This window comes from Bombus vancouverensis, chromosome 6 (assembly GCF_051014615.1).
Source record: "Bombus vancouverensis nearcticus chromosome 6, iyBomVanc1_principal, whole genome shotgun sequence".
Lineage (NCBI taxonomy): Eukaryota > Metazoa > Arthropoda > Insecta > Hymenoptera > Apidae > Bombus > Bombus vancouverensis.
Window position 1 is genome coordinate 1,101,842 of NC_134916.1, and position 15,059 is coordinate 1,116,900.

Below are 15,059 nucleotides of genomic sequence, written 5' to 3' on the forward strand. Positions count from 1 at the left end.
TTAAATGCATGGAAATCTGCAATTTAGTAATAATAAAATGAAATTAATCTTTTTAATCCTGCATACAGAATAAAAGAAAATTACATAATCAGAATAAATTAGGATTCTTAAACAAGCGTTTTATTACGTCCCGTGATCCTACCATATACTATAATCCATCCTTCGATCAAGATGGCTACCAACTGTTTAAACATATTTACTCAGATCCGCAATAATCGTAACACGTTGGTCGCCACGTCACCCGTATCTGGGAGACGGGTATGCTTCCGTGGGGGCCCGTTGCCCAAATATAGGTGACGCTCTTCTTGTTCGAGTTAATTAAATATAGGATATTATATATAGGATATACAAAATAAAAGAATTAAAAACACATTATATCATACTTTTTATTAATTTATATTCTGGATAAAATATTACATTATGTTATGTCGCATGGTATTTGTTAAAATATTCCAAACGCATTTGGGATGATTTCGGACACTTCGAACAATATGTTGTAGTTTTTTTTTACATTTTTTCTCACTTCTTGGCATGTGAAAGTTTGCCTCATCTTCTCGTAACATAGGGCGCACATCCTTCTTACAAGCTTGCCTTGCTGATTCTTACGAATCTCCAAATGGTGGGACACCTTCTTCGTTTTCTTCCGATGGTTGTCGAGCACAGTATTTTCTGAGGACACATCGGACCATTCGGAAACGAGAATTTCCCGAAATTTTCCCGTATTTTTCTGTTTGTGGTTGTTTGGTACACAATATGAGCATTTACCATAGTTGTTCCTAAGAGTAAATGTAGTGCTAATTTCCGATACCACTTGATGCTTTTCCGTATCGTAGTGACATATGAGATCATCTGGTTACTTCTGTCGATACTAGTTTTTCCATTATTGTATACAATTACCGCCAAAGGTTTCTGTTTCGGAGGACGTCTGCGATATGTAGAATTCGAGCTTGAAATCATAATGGGTGCATGTTTTGTTGATAATATTCTAACATCTCGAACATCTCTCCGTTTGAGCATCACAATACCGTTCTTATCTTCTCGTGTTATCATTTCACCTCTCTTCAAGTGGTACGACATTATGAAATTGTTCTTTCGTTGTACCGTACAGTTCCAACGACATGCGTCCTAAAATTTAAAAATTTGACTGCTAACTGATAGCTTGTATAAAAGTTGTCGACGAACTAAGTTCGTCCTTCATTTACCAATTTATCTACAAATTCAATGCAGACGTTTTCAGCTGTGCCAACTTGCTTACTTCCAGTGATATCTCGTCCGGAATATACTTTTGCAAACCATGTGTAACCTTCGGTGGAACACAGTTTGAATAGTTTTATACCATACTTATGTGATTTCGTCAGTATGTATTGCCGAAAAGTTAGTCGTCCCCTCCAAGAAACCATTGTCTCGTCGATTACAATATCTTCGTCTGGTGAAAAATTTTTTTTATAATTGTCTATCAATATGTTTATAAGTGGTAAAACTTTCCCTCTGCTTTTCTGTACTACGGTTTCGTTATTTGCAAAATGCAAGTTTGCTAATAGCAATTCAAAACGATTACGGGACATTCTGTTGCGTGCAAATGGAAAGTTGTAAATAGGGTTCGTTGATAAATTATTCTTATATTTTTTTATTACCTTTTAACATAGTTGAATTAGTATAGTTAAAGTTAGTATAGTTTCCATTCCATTAATTACCTTTTAACGAATTATAGCTCTGAATTTTACTAGAATATACAACTTTCATCGTTTACATAAAATTTTGTTCAACTTGGACAAAACACATTTACAGAAGTTAAAATAAAAAGCAAGACTAATTTCTTTGTATTTTTGCAGTCCATTTGTCTTCAATAAAGCATTGTCCTATCCTTATATTTTCTATCCTTATATTTACTCAAAGTAAAAAATTTGGGAAATTATAAAAATGTATGATATAATGTAATAAATGTATGATATAATATAAATGTATGTAATAATAATCTGAAAATATGATAGCAAGTATCTTATAAAATTTATAATGTAAATTAAAAAGTCGTATATATATTTGTTTCCCTTACTTTGCATTAGTGCAGAATATTTATCTTGTTTCCTATTGATGGTTATAAGCTTCGCAGTTAACTTCATCGAAGAATTATAGCTGACGTGTGATAAAAAAAGAGAAATAGGAAATAAGCACTATCAAGCAATCGACAGAGGCTGCTAAATGACATGAATATGACAGGAAGTGGTGCCTCCACTCGATTTCTTGTGGGTCAGGAGCGTGGGTAGAAGGTAGAACCAAGTAACTGGAGCGCCCCTCCTACTCCTACAAACCTGCCCCTCCTCATTTCTACTTTCACCCTTCCTTACCGATCCTTCTGCGCTTATCCAGCTCTGTAAATGTAAGATACATAATACTGAAAAACATCTGCTGTACGTTCGTTTATCAAGAGCGAATATCCATACAAATATTTATAATTGAACTACATAGGAAAGATTTCTGAAACATCATTAATGTCTATTGGTAAGAATAATATTTTTAAAATAACATTGAAATGCCATCATAACTATGATATAGTGTGCGATTGTAAATATAAATGTTAATTATCGAATAGAGAAATAATGAACTTTGCTTGTTCTTATATGCTTACTTAGCTTCTAAACTTACTAACTTCACTTGAAATTAATAATGTGAAATTTCCCTTGAAATTTAAATTACCTTAGAAAAGGTATGTGAAAAAACGACATCACAAATAAATAAGAGAATATACAAAAAAAGGAGATTAAATATGTTCTATTACTTTGTCCATTATTTAAATAGAATTGCTTGTTTATAAAATTAGATAACAAAATTGTACTCTCTTTTTTAACCTTGACCTCCTTTCCACTAACACATGAAATCGAGTATAAGAATAGAATATAATATCTATGTAAATTACAAAAGAAAAAGCTTTTGGAAACAATGAAATTTTCGTGCACGAACCTTTGTCCTTTCGTAAATGTTTGTAAATAAAAAATCAAGATATTATTGCATCGTTGTGCAATTTGCGTACCATGTAACATGCTGTAACATCTGTCAGGAGTTTTCAGATTGTAGATACTCCTACAATATAGCTTCGAACAACGGGACGGACAGCCATATTTCGGACAACATTTGAGCTCTGCCTGCTCAATACACGCTTGCACACATCAGTTTCCATTCAACTTTCCACCTTTTCATCCTGGTCATTTAAAAAAAAAACTAATCGAAAAGATTTTACTGATTGTAGGTATGCAATAGTAATGTAACTGAGATGTATAATAGGTCGGTGATGGGGCCTAAGGGCTGGTTGGTGTGTGTGAAGGCCGGCTGAGATAAGGTTCTGCTGCGGGCGTAAATGTCGCTGCTGTTTTTCTTCCACTTTTGATGCGTAGAAGAAAAATCGGGCTCCGGTCGCCGGGATTCGAACCCGGGTCCCGTACCGTTCGTAACCTAAGGCGCTAACCACCGCGCTGCTGTCGTTCGACACTAGTTAGTGTCGAGTGGTGGTATTTGCTGTCAAGTGCCGCCACATAACTTAAACGTAATAACATTCTCCTAATCTTTTACAACACCGTTTTTATGCGTATACCCCATAGTAAACTTTACGTGATTGTTTGAGTAGTTACATTTTTATTTCTAGCTCTCATAGTAGTAGTAACGCAAATAAAACCAACCACCACAGGTGATCTACCGTTATATGAATAACCTAGCTTAATCATCTTTTAAATTTTATCTTTTTTTGGTGATAAGAAAACAATATCAGAGGAAAACATTATTTTGTTTCGAAAGACTAAATATTATGGTAAGCATATTTTTTTTAAATGGTAAGTACTATATATTAGTAGCATCATTATATATATTTCTAATATAAAAATACTTGTAAAATGAAATTCATGGGAATCTCTTACTGAAAAAATCATATCATTTTTATATTTAATGTTTTATTTTTTAAGAAATGTAACGCCTATACTCTTTACATAAATTAATTATGTAAGAATATTTTTGAAAAACAAATTTTTTAATAGAAAATTCATAATAATTTCGTAAACTAGATACGTCTATATAAGTAAATCTCATTGACATCGAAAAAATCATATCATTCATCAATTTTCCATTAATTTATACACTTTAATAAAACTCACTTGTGAAATTCGCTAGAAATTAATCAAAGTGACTTATGATGGTATATATACATGTACGTGCATAAGTAACTTTCAAGTTACTTGACGATACACGTATGTACATTGTACATACATATATAAATACATAGACGGTTATAAAGACTGAGAATGATATTAAGCAGCGCGGACGAAGCATCTTTAATAATGACGAGCAACTTCTACAAGTCACCGGTATAATGTAGAGCTTATTCTACTCCTGTTTTATCTCATTGCAACCGGTTTATGAAGAAATTACGCATGGCATTAGCCATTTACAGAACAAAATGAGAGTGCGCGGCATCGTACGTACCTATATTCAATCAGCTGCATTCTTCTGTTTCGTAAACTCGAGAAGATACGTTCTATATTTCCTATTCCGGTTTCCAATAAATTCTGGCAAATTATTACGTAGTATTTATGTATATTGCTAAAGGATTCTATATTATATATATATATATATATATATATATATATATATATATGTTGCAATAAGTTGTATTAAAAAGTTTTATATATATATACACATACATATTATGTAGATACTTAAATACTCTGTATAACTACAATATTGATATTTGCCAGAGAAAAATTTCTTTTATTATTTTTATTAACTTTTTCATAAAATAAAGGGAAATAAAACAAATTAGGTAGCAGAAAATTGATAATCAATATACCTATAAACAAATTCTTAATGTATCGAACTCAAATATAACAAGATTATATTACATATAATACTCAATATGTAGATACATGTTCCTCGTTTCGTCATTCCAAGCAGATGTTATATTACTATTGTCAAAAATGAATTTTTATGAGTATATATAGTATATAGTGTGCGTTCAGTTACATTCAAATTAAGAGCGGCAGCTGATATCGTTACGAGAGATCGCTTATTGCATTACACGCTCCAGGTGTTTGGTAAAGCTTATCACTATGTTCTGAGAGTCAAAAAATAGGACGCTGTCACATCGATTCTATGTCAGTTCATGAGTTTGTTATTAACCTACTTATTATATACATATTACATCCCTAGTGCACAACTTGAACAAGAAGCACAACCTCGATTCACATTATGCTACGTACCGTAGTAAATAATAAATGTTTATTTTAGAAAACAATTGATGAACAATTTATAATAATACGCACTATTTACACGAATTTATAATAAGACACACGTTAAATATTATTAATATTAATAATAAATAATATAATTTAATATAAATAATATTAAATTATAAAAATTAATAATATTAATAAAATAATATTCATTCAGCTGGTAGTGTCTATATAAACTGGAAAAATTTATTCTTAAATTGATTGTGAGTATATTTAGTTAGCAAACACTAACCTATTAGACGCGATGAGTTCCGTTTCTACTTGAATTTTTCTGGATTTTGTTTTTTCTCTTGGAAACTAAACAGGAAGAAGTTCTTGATAGCAATGACGCTAGAATTTTAATGCTACGGTATTTTAAAGAGATTTGACAACTTCTCCAATTATGAATCGCGCTCGGTATTGATGTGATCCTGCACAAGTAAACAAGATATAATTAAACATCAAAGGATGGTGGTTATACTAGGCTGATGAGCGACCGGAACAGAAGCGCAAATCTCTTCATATTTATAATAGTATAGGTATACTATACTAGATAGGACGTTTTCTAAGAGCGCACCTTTTGAATAAGTGGTAGAATTACGTGGGACGAGAGTCTCTGTACGCGTGAATGATCGCGGCTCGACTCGACTCGTGGTAAAAAGAGATACGATAAAAAGAGAGACGCGGTGAAGGGACAAGCAGCAGGGAACAAATAAAAGTAGACTGTAGAGTGCAGAGTTGCAGAGACAGCTGGTCGCTAGGGCTCTATCTCCCCAGAGAATAGAAAGAGACATAGCGCACGGCACGGTGACGGCGAACAACAAGCCTATATGACGCACGCACGGATGCACACACAGTCTGAACATAAGTGCGCACATGCGCATCGACTACCACCTACCTTCCTTCCTATATTCTGACTCTGGCCAACTTCGTGACCATCGTTCCATGACGCACCAGGAACCAGTACACTACTTATATATACCAGCGATCGTGAAAATTCACTGAATTCATACTGTCATTCTCATTCAGATCAGTTTTTCTCCGTTGCTCTACCAACCAAACATAGAACTTCATCTTTTCAAAACGCGAATTATTAACTCAAAATTAAACGAAGATTATAAGATTTCATTATGTAGAGTAAGACTTGGTTATTATCGCTTATATTATAAAGAAATATGCAATATTGTTTCGAAGTAACTAACTACTAACAATAGCATTCAAATAAAATGCGTTCAGTTAGTATTCAAAGAAACTAGTATTTGAAACAATAAAGGATATAGTTCAAATAATAAAGTAAATGTTCACTACAAATAATTTCTAATGTATATGATTCTTATTAATTAGTGCTTTCTTTTGTAAAATAGTATGAAATGTTTAAGTACACGGTACGTGTAGAACATATATTACTCTGCGCATACAAACAGCATACACGACATTGTCATGTATCTAATTATATGGCTCTTCGCAACGGGAAAATAATATACAGGGTGGTTGGCAACTGGTGGTACAAGCGGAAAGGGGGTGATTCAACGCGAAAAAAGAAGTCGAAAATATAGAATAAAAATTCTTCGTTTGAGGTTTTGTTTTCAAGAAAATCGACTTTGAATTTTCGCTCGGTACGCGTGCAGTACGTTATAACGGATCTCACTGTAGATCGTCGTCTCGATGGTAAAATTAAAAAAAAAAAATTAAAAAAAAATGTTTATTCTATATTTTCGATTTCTTTTTTCGCGTAGAATCACCCCCTTTCCGCTTGTACCACCAGTTACCAACCACCCTGTATATATAAACATTTCTTAGTTTTCCATGTGTGTTGATTACCCGTTAATTAAAACTAAATATTACAATTCTGTGTCATATATATCATAATATTTCAAGTTTCATAAATCATTATTCGCTAAACATACATAAATCTCCCTTTATTAGATTAAAATCATGCAAAAAAGAATTTTAACGTAACACTTGTTTAGACTTTAGATAGTACAAGCGATAAAATCTAGCAACGTAAACAGAAAATATACAGCTGTGATTATTTCGTGAGATATAACATAACAATGGTGAAAAATAGTAGCAGCCAAGTTATGCTTTTGCCATAATCATGCTATAACCATTTTCGTTATAGGACCGGTGGAGCCTACCGTTGTTATATCATCTTGCCATTTTTTTTTCTCAATATCATTGACTTCATGGTTTTAAATGCTTTAAGATTTTATACTAATGTGTATGTCTAAACGTTAAACATACTGATTTACACTATCGTTTGTCTGGTATTAAAATTAAAACTGTCTAAGTAGTATACGCTATAATAGCATAGTGTATAGACAAACCACTAATACAATAGGTGTCTTAAAAGTAAGTTAGGTTTCGATTGTTGTATGGTTTCCATTTCCATCGCTTTAAGAGCTTAAAACTTAGAATTTAAAATCCATGATGCCTTGAAAATTGAAAAAGTCGTTTAGCAGAATTTTCGTTTCTTTTGTTTGAGCAAGAAACATCAAGAACAACAACAAGAAAAACACGAGAGAGAACGAGGCCGCACACCGCACCACAGGATGAGAAACGGCGTAGTGAAACGAGGTCGAATTGCGAGGTCGGGAGAGCTTCTTTTATCGCCCTTCCTTTGAAAACACATATTATGTACTCTTGCTCGTATACGCACTTTGAGTTCAAGTTGAGTTTAATTTCATGTTCTTCCTATTTTTTATTTATTTTAACTTAGAACTTTTATTTATAGAACTTAGAACCAGTAAGAAAGTATGTAAACCGGAAGTCGTCCAAAACCGAAAGGCAGGGACTATGTTTAATAAATAATAACTTAGAACCAATTTTACCAAACAAAAATGCTTATAACTAATAATCATAATTATAATAATTGTAATAAGTATATAGTTTGTAAAAACTGATTATGCAACTAAATGTAAAAACTAATTTTCGTAAATATCGCCATCAAGGTAGTATTTGAACGAACTACATATGTTACTAATTACGTAGTTGAAAAATAGGATGACTTCGATAAAAGAAGGCATATCAACTGAAAAACAAGTATAATGCGTGTAATTAAAATCTTATATGGGCGCAACGAAAACGAGCATAAACAGTTACAGAGACAGAGAAGCAATTAATCGGATGATAAACACACAATTGAAGGTGATAAAAGTGTGTATATACGCTATCAAAATAAAAATGAGAAATACAAGTCCATTTATGTCCAAGGCTAAGGTTTTATCTGCCAGCCTACGTTCAATACACAGTATATCTGGAATATCTTAAATTATAAATGGATGTGATATTACGAAAAAAAATCTAATCCAAGAATGCTAGAAAATACGTTACAAATGTCGATAATATAATATAAACGAATTATGTATATTATCGATAATTCTCATATTACCTAAAACCACTCGTTATTCTGTGCTAAAAACACCTACAGTTAATGATAAAATTGTATTATGTGATACTACGACACTTTACCGCGTGCTGCGCCGTAACCGACATGGTAGCGTCATTTCTGGAAATTGAAAACCTACTTTGTTGTCTTAGGTCTTAGTCAATAATAACGAGGAAACACCGAACCGAAAGAGATTTATAGATTTATCATATACATGCTACAAACAAACCGGTTCTTCGTATGCACCTACTTACTATCTATCCAAAAGCTCGTTTCAATCAGATCGACCACGAATTTTACCACCGTATTCTAATCTGATCACAGAACAAGCACTCGAAACTAGTTACTTCGAGAAAGACACAATAAAGAACCACAGGGATAAACTATTATTTTATTCATATGTATGCCTCAGTTTGTAAAGTGAAGTTTAGATAACATTGCGATTGCGATATGCATATATACTACGGTATATAATGTAAAAATACAATACCGCAGAAATTGTAGAAAAATTTAAAACGGTCAAAAAAAGCAATTTGTTAAACACATATGCGAGTGTTTTATATGCAGCGTGCAACACATTCTTACTTACGTGTGTATATGAATGTATACATATGTGGAGGGGCGCAGCATGGGAAGGCATGGGAAAATTATATAGAAAGACCAGGGTTCACAGCTGGAGGGGAAACTACAGAGTAGATAGACAGAAGGGAACGTCGCGTCATGTCGAGACGCACGTTGGACGCTCCGTTGAAGCGAAGAGAGGCAAGCAGCAGAGTTGAGAATCGGAGGGTCTCGGAATATGAGTGGGGCACCGCACCGCAGAGTGAAGGGAAAACCAGAGAGGCGAACAGCGAGGCGGCGAGCCAGACCTGCGCTGCCTCTACCGCTTCAGGCTTGAGGGTTAAGGCCCGTTACGCAACGTAATAACACAGTGAATTTTTTTTTTAAAAACATCGTCCAGGTACAAACCAGTCGGAAACTCGGTACACACTTGTATAACAAATGAAAATTTTCTTGTCATTTGTTTTACACTTATATTTTATTCAATGTCTATTTCATTAGTCATCTACTTATTAACGTAAATAAATTCTTCAGCAGCTTCATCATTGTTTCAAAATTCAACGTTCTTCATAGTAAAACAATAGTAAGCAATAGCAATATCGCTCAGAATGTATAGGATGCACAATAGAAAGAAGAAAGCAACATTATGTCTGAATACGCAAACAATAGGTCACTACGCAAGTAATAGATTGTCATGTTTTCGCTTCATAAAGTAGAGAAATTCTGATAACAGTCAACGGTTGTTATCAACTCACAGCGATTTCAAGTTAAAATATTTCAATTCAATCCTTAGATATGTAGGTACTACTAATTGTAAACAAAACCCAAGTATATATATATGTACATCAATGTTTTCCTATACTCTTTGTGCGTGCAAGCGTATATCGTATACACAACGTTGCCGAATTTCTATCAAGCAGAGAAAAATGGCCACCGACCAGGCATGGAGGGAAACGGGCAGTAAAAAAAAGTGAACATAGAGAGGAGAGAAAGGGAGAGATAAGAGAAGAGAGTTGGGAAAAGAGAGAGACAGAAGCCAGTGTGTAAGTAAGAGAGACGCGTGAAAGCCGCTGATACAGTGTGCAAAGGAGGGGACAAGGTGAAGAGGAGGATACTCGGCTCAGTAGCGTAACTATCATGAAGCAAATATGTATAAGGTATAAAGCAACAGATATATATAATGGAAACTGGTCAATTTGCAGTTCTTGGTAAAATTACGAAACAATGTATCCAAGAAGAAAACATGGGTATAGCGTCAAAGTTTAGAAAAAAGAAATTCGAAAATTTAATACAATTGTAAAAATTGTTTTTAATTTATTATTTAATTTAAATGTAAATTTACGTATGAATGTAAAAACGATTGAATATAATATGAGCATGATAAAGCAAGACAAAAAGGAAATTTAAAAAAATGTATGAAAACGAACGAAAATATTTTAATTAAGTATATATGTATTATAGTAAAATATTGTAATTATGTATGTATGTATGACGTATATAATTATGTATATTAATATTGTCGTGTATAGGAGACTATCTGTAATTAGGATATCAATGTATGCACAAATATTTTTCGCTGTATGTGTTAAAGTAACAAAAATTATGCATTTTGGCAAATCTAAAATTTATAACATTAATTTTTAATAATCTCAAAAATATTTTATCGCTATGTATTCATAAACTGTATTAGAATAAAACTAAATGACGATTACAGTCGATTAATAGTTAATAATATCAGCTTGAATAGCTTTTGCAGTCTTTATGTTGTACTGAACATATTATTCAGAAAAATAAAAGTGTATTAATGAAAAGAAGTTCTCGTTTACCCTGCTGCAGCGGGTATTTTTTGTGAAGGCTTGAGAAGGGAATCGAACGACTGTGTTTCCCCTCTCTTGATTACGCCACTGGCTCGACCCAGCGAGGCAGCACGGACAACCGGGTGCGCTGTTGCCAAGCGGAAATCACAGACCTACGGCATTTTCTTCTTCCACGAAAAGGAAGACGAAGACATGTATTCGTTTGCCGTGTTGCCTTCTGCATCAACCAAGCTCAAAAACAACCATCTCCATAATTGTGCGTCAATTTATTAATCTTATTTAACAATACTATCCTCAATATAAACTGCCAGTAGTATCGATCGATGTAGTAAACTATCTGTACGTCATCTGTACTACCATCACCATCACTAACGTTAATCAACGTTAAAAAATATTTTTGTCGATTAGTCCATGTCCTTTTCAGACACAGCGAGGTAAATATAGGATTATATATAAATATATATATTAGTAAATACCAAACATTTTCTTTTATTCAAGATGAACCTCCTGTTTTAATAAGCCTTTCAATCAAATAAGGACGGTACATATATATATATGTACTATATACGATACAGAAATGCTACAGATTATTGCACTAATTTGTATTCAAAAATCGACATGTGTAATAAGTGAAATTCTGGAATAACCAGAAAATGATTTTAGCATTTACTTTCACTGTTACTACTACAATATCGATAATCGACACGTTTTATAAACGTCAGAGAAATTGCGATAGATCGACTGGAATGTCATTTTCCAGTATTTCTGCACTAACAATAACAAGAATTTAAATTATCTATCTTTTCAATGCACTTACTGATCGTTTGATTATAGCGAACTATTTATATACATTGCTAATTTTAAGAATATACTATACATACATGTACTACTTGAAACGATTAAATAATCATCAAATCAAAAATAGATAAAATATTACAGTTCTGACATTCTCAAGAAATATTGTTTTATATAATACACATTACAAGAATCCGTAATGTTCGATATTTCAACAATAGAACATCTATAAATATTGCATTGCTGATTATTATAGATAAATTTTATATTTTCACAGATCAATAATATGTACATAGTACTTGAAATATCAGATCCTAAATTAAAATAACTTTTAACTCGCAAAAGATCATTATTAATTTCATTTTATTTTATTTATTATAAATGCGTAACTTTTGCGAAATCTTTCAATTAAGTTAAAAAAAATGTTTAACAGACGTCCATAAATTTATCAAAAGAATTTATATAAACATCTTTTCCTTTGATCAAGTTTTTTTGAGCAAGTAATTTTGATTTTCTTAAAAATTTGGGTTTTTCATCGATTAGAAATTTTTAGCAATATATGCATAAAACTATGCTTCTGTATGTCTAATCAGTTCTGTTAATTATCTGTAACACTGTTCTATTCCTTATTATCCAATACCCATTGCTATTGAGGATAGTGCGTACGGAACAAAGTTTCGCAGGAAGTGATTAGAATTTCAACTGCGTAAAACTACTATTTAGACTTCTTGCTACTCATCATCTGATACAAGCTAAATTTAGTGAGAATAAAGATTTATTTAATGAAAACAAATTCTAACGAACGAAAAAATCAATATCAACTTATATGTATATAATACAATTTCTGCAAAAATTCATAAAAAAGAAGGATTTGATGAATTAACATTTTTTAACTAACATACATAATTTATTAAGATCTTACTAACAGTTTACAGAATGCTTTTTTAAACTTATTTCTTAAATAATTCAATCAACGAAAAAGTATATCATATATATGAAAACGTTTGTAAGAATAAATTCTTTGCATAAGAACTTTGAAATAAATGAGCACTGTTCTTTCAAAAAACTTATGCAACCAAGTTACACAAAGTTAAAAGTATGAGACGGTTAAATACAAGATAAATTATATTTCATTAATATATAAGGATCAAAACTAGTTTACTTATCTTTTAAAGTTCGAAATAAAATAATATTACTAAAAATATTATTATTTTATATGCTTTCTGCACGCTACTCTTCGCATAGAAGAAATAATTGCAAAGCTAAATTTGAAAGTGTACAGATGCAAGATTAAATTATTACATGTATTACGATTATTCCTCGATGTTTCAGATACTGCCTCAGAAGTGAAACGCGTGCCTTTTAAAGTAACAGATTAAATATACGCTTTTGCTTAAAAAAGGAAGTATGTTCTGACGATATCCAACTTAACGACCTCGAAAAAATCACGTAAATCGCGGTTTTATAAAATCTCTTCGTGATGATTTTCAAGTAAAGGAAAATTAAAGCAACAATTGTACACTATAAAAAGAAGAGCTTGTACGTGAGTGCTTATTCCCTGTTAATGTCGTTAGCGTATCGAGACAAGAATATCGATGGAGCAATACCACAGTGGTCAGTTTCGACAAATCCATGTTGAAAAAAAAGTCAATATGAAATGGAGGTCGATAGCGTGATGACCTCGAAGCCAATCGGGAATTTTACAATGCCGTGGCCTCTCGCACGAAAGATACATGCTCATGGTATATATATAAGGATGCTCTGTTGCCACGTCTTGATTCAGTATAGACTACAAACCAATAAAATAAGTTCTCCTCATGAATCCTTGGCTTTACGCTGCACTATTGATAAATCTTAAGGCAACGTCAACGATATGAGCATATCTCTTTATTTTACGTGAACCACTCGCTTTAGTCCTCTCATGAGGCGATCAAAATTAATATGTATTATTATATGTTTGTTGTTATTATATATATTAAATACATACTATGTATGTATATTCAATTTGGATTGTCCGCGACCAGACCAACTATTAATCAATAATTAAACTTGTAACAAACTTGTAACATTAAAAATTGAATAGCTTTGGTAGGAAAAATTAATTACAATTTATTTCATTTAAAGAATTACACAATAAAAATATACTTAACTTAAGAAGATTTTTTTCTTAGGTGTTCTCAATTGCATACATGTGACTTAAGAATACAAACTACAACGCGAATAACGACTATCAACAGGTTTAAGGACTGGTGTAAATAAATGCTGCAACATGGTATGGTTACGATTCCGCATTAGTGACACTGTACGTTTTAGCAGATTTATATTTCAATAAGAGAATCATTCACTTGTTTGTATTGCACCATTCGAAGGATGAATCTTCTTCAAATTGTGACGATGTACACAGATCGGAATATGTGATAGAAATATGACAACCACGCGACAAATGTAAAATCGTTCTAGGATCTGTTTTGACAATTACATTTTCAAGGAAATTAGGAAATCACAAATATATCAAATGTATATGATCAACTTTCTGCGAGGTAGAAGATATTAAGACTATATTGTATCGAAAACGAACGATACAAAGGAGAAACAAATAATATTCCGGATTCCTATAGATAAAAACCCATTGTCAGCAATATGTATGTAGAATCTATTTAGATATTTTTACTCTTCACTAAACTTTTGTGAAGATCATCGTCGATGTTTCACGGTCTATATCATATAAACATTAAAATTTTGATTGTAACGTTAGATTATATTGTTTTGTATGCACGTATGTAATATTATAATATATGTAACTATGCATGTATGTAATATTATAATTATAAATATATATATAATGTACGCGCACATTAGAGACTTGATTTTTCCACAACCAAATAATAATCTTAACATAGAAAGAGTAAGTCTAACGTGTGCATACGTATGTAAGGACATAGATATATCATGAACATAGATAAGGTAAAATTGAGGAGAATACTCCGCAATTTAATTTGTCACTTTATCTCAAATGGAGTAGATTTTGTATAATTTGTTCATAAAACAAAGAATAAAATGAAAATAACCTCCAGTTTACATGGAAATCCGAGGAAAATATACCAAACTGTTTCGCATGCAAAAGATTAAATTCAAATGGAAACTTTTAAAAAGATGCTATTTGAATTATATTGAATTAAATGAAATTGTATAAAGAGAAAATTGAATGTTTTTTCTAAACCGTTTTAAATCAAACCGTTATTTGTA

General features: G+C 32.1%; 2 protein-coding genes and 1 long non-coding RNA gene across 13 annotated transcripts in view; 1 reads left to right on the forward strand and 2 right to left on the reverse strand.

Annotated features, from left to right (window-relative positions):
• Ipk1 (Inositol phosphate kinase 1) overlaps window positions 1-15,059 on the reverse strand; it is a 78,534-nt gene that overhangs the window by 62,723 nt on the left and 752 nt on the right. The gene's annotated exons all lie outside the window — the stretch shown is intronic.
• Window positions 373-9,266, reverse strand: LOC117161285 (piggyBac transposable element-derived protein 4). Of its 5 annotated transcripts, none has more exons than XM_076619089.1 (5): window positions 5,506-6,445; window positions 3,029-3,196; window positions 2,054-2,369; window positions 1,203-1,426; window positions 373-1,125 (listed from the first exon to the last, which is right to left on the reverse strand). In XM_076619089.1, the coding sequence occupies exons 3-5, from the start codon at window positions 2,118-2,120 to the stop codon at window positions 580-582; spliced, it is 837 nt and encodes a 278-aa protein (XP_076475204.1). In that variant the 5' UTR covers window positions 2,121-2,369; window positions 3,029-3,196; window positions 5,506-6,445; the 3' UTR covers window positions 373-579. The 5 variants fall into 5 exon arrangements, with proteins under 5 accessions (XP_076475204.1, XP_076475206.1, XP_076475207.1 ...); XM_076619091.1 differs by lacking the exon at window positions 5,506-6,445 and having other exon boundaries at window positions 373-669; window positions 766-1,125; window positions 3,029-3,869; XM_076619092.1 differs by lacking the exon at window positions 5,506-6,445 and having other exon boundaries at window positions 373-776; window positions 898-1,125; window positions 3,029-3,868.
• LOC117161287 (uncharacterized) lies at window positions 9,470-14,847 on the forward strand. 7 transcript variants are annotated; one of them, XR_013058586.1, is made up of 4 exons: window positions 9,470-9,601; window positions 9,736-11,452; window positions 13,146-13,901; window positions 13,985-14,564. It is a non-coding gene; the product is annotated as an uncharacterized LOC117161287 (long non-coding RNA). The 7 variants fall into 7 exon arrangements; XR_013058587.1 differs by having other exon boundaries at window positions 9,485-9,623; XR_013058588.1 differs by having other exon boundaries at window positions 9,587-10,329; window positions 10,404-11,452; window positions 13,985-14,591.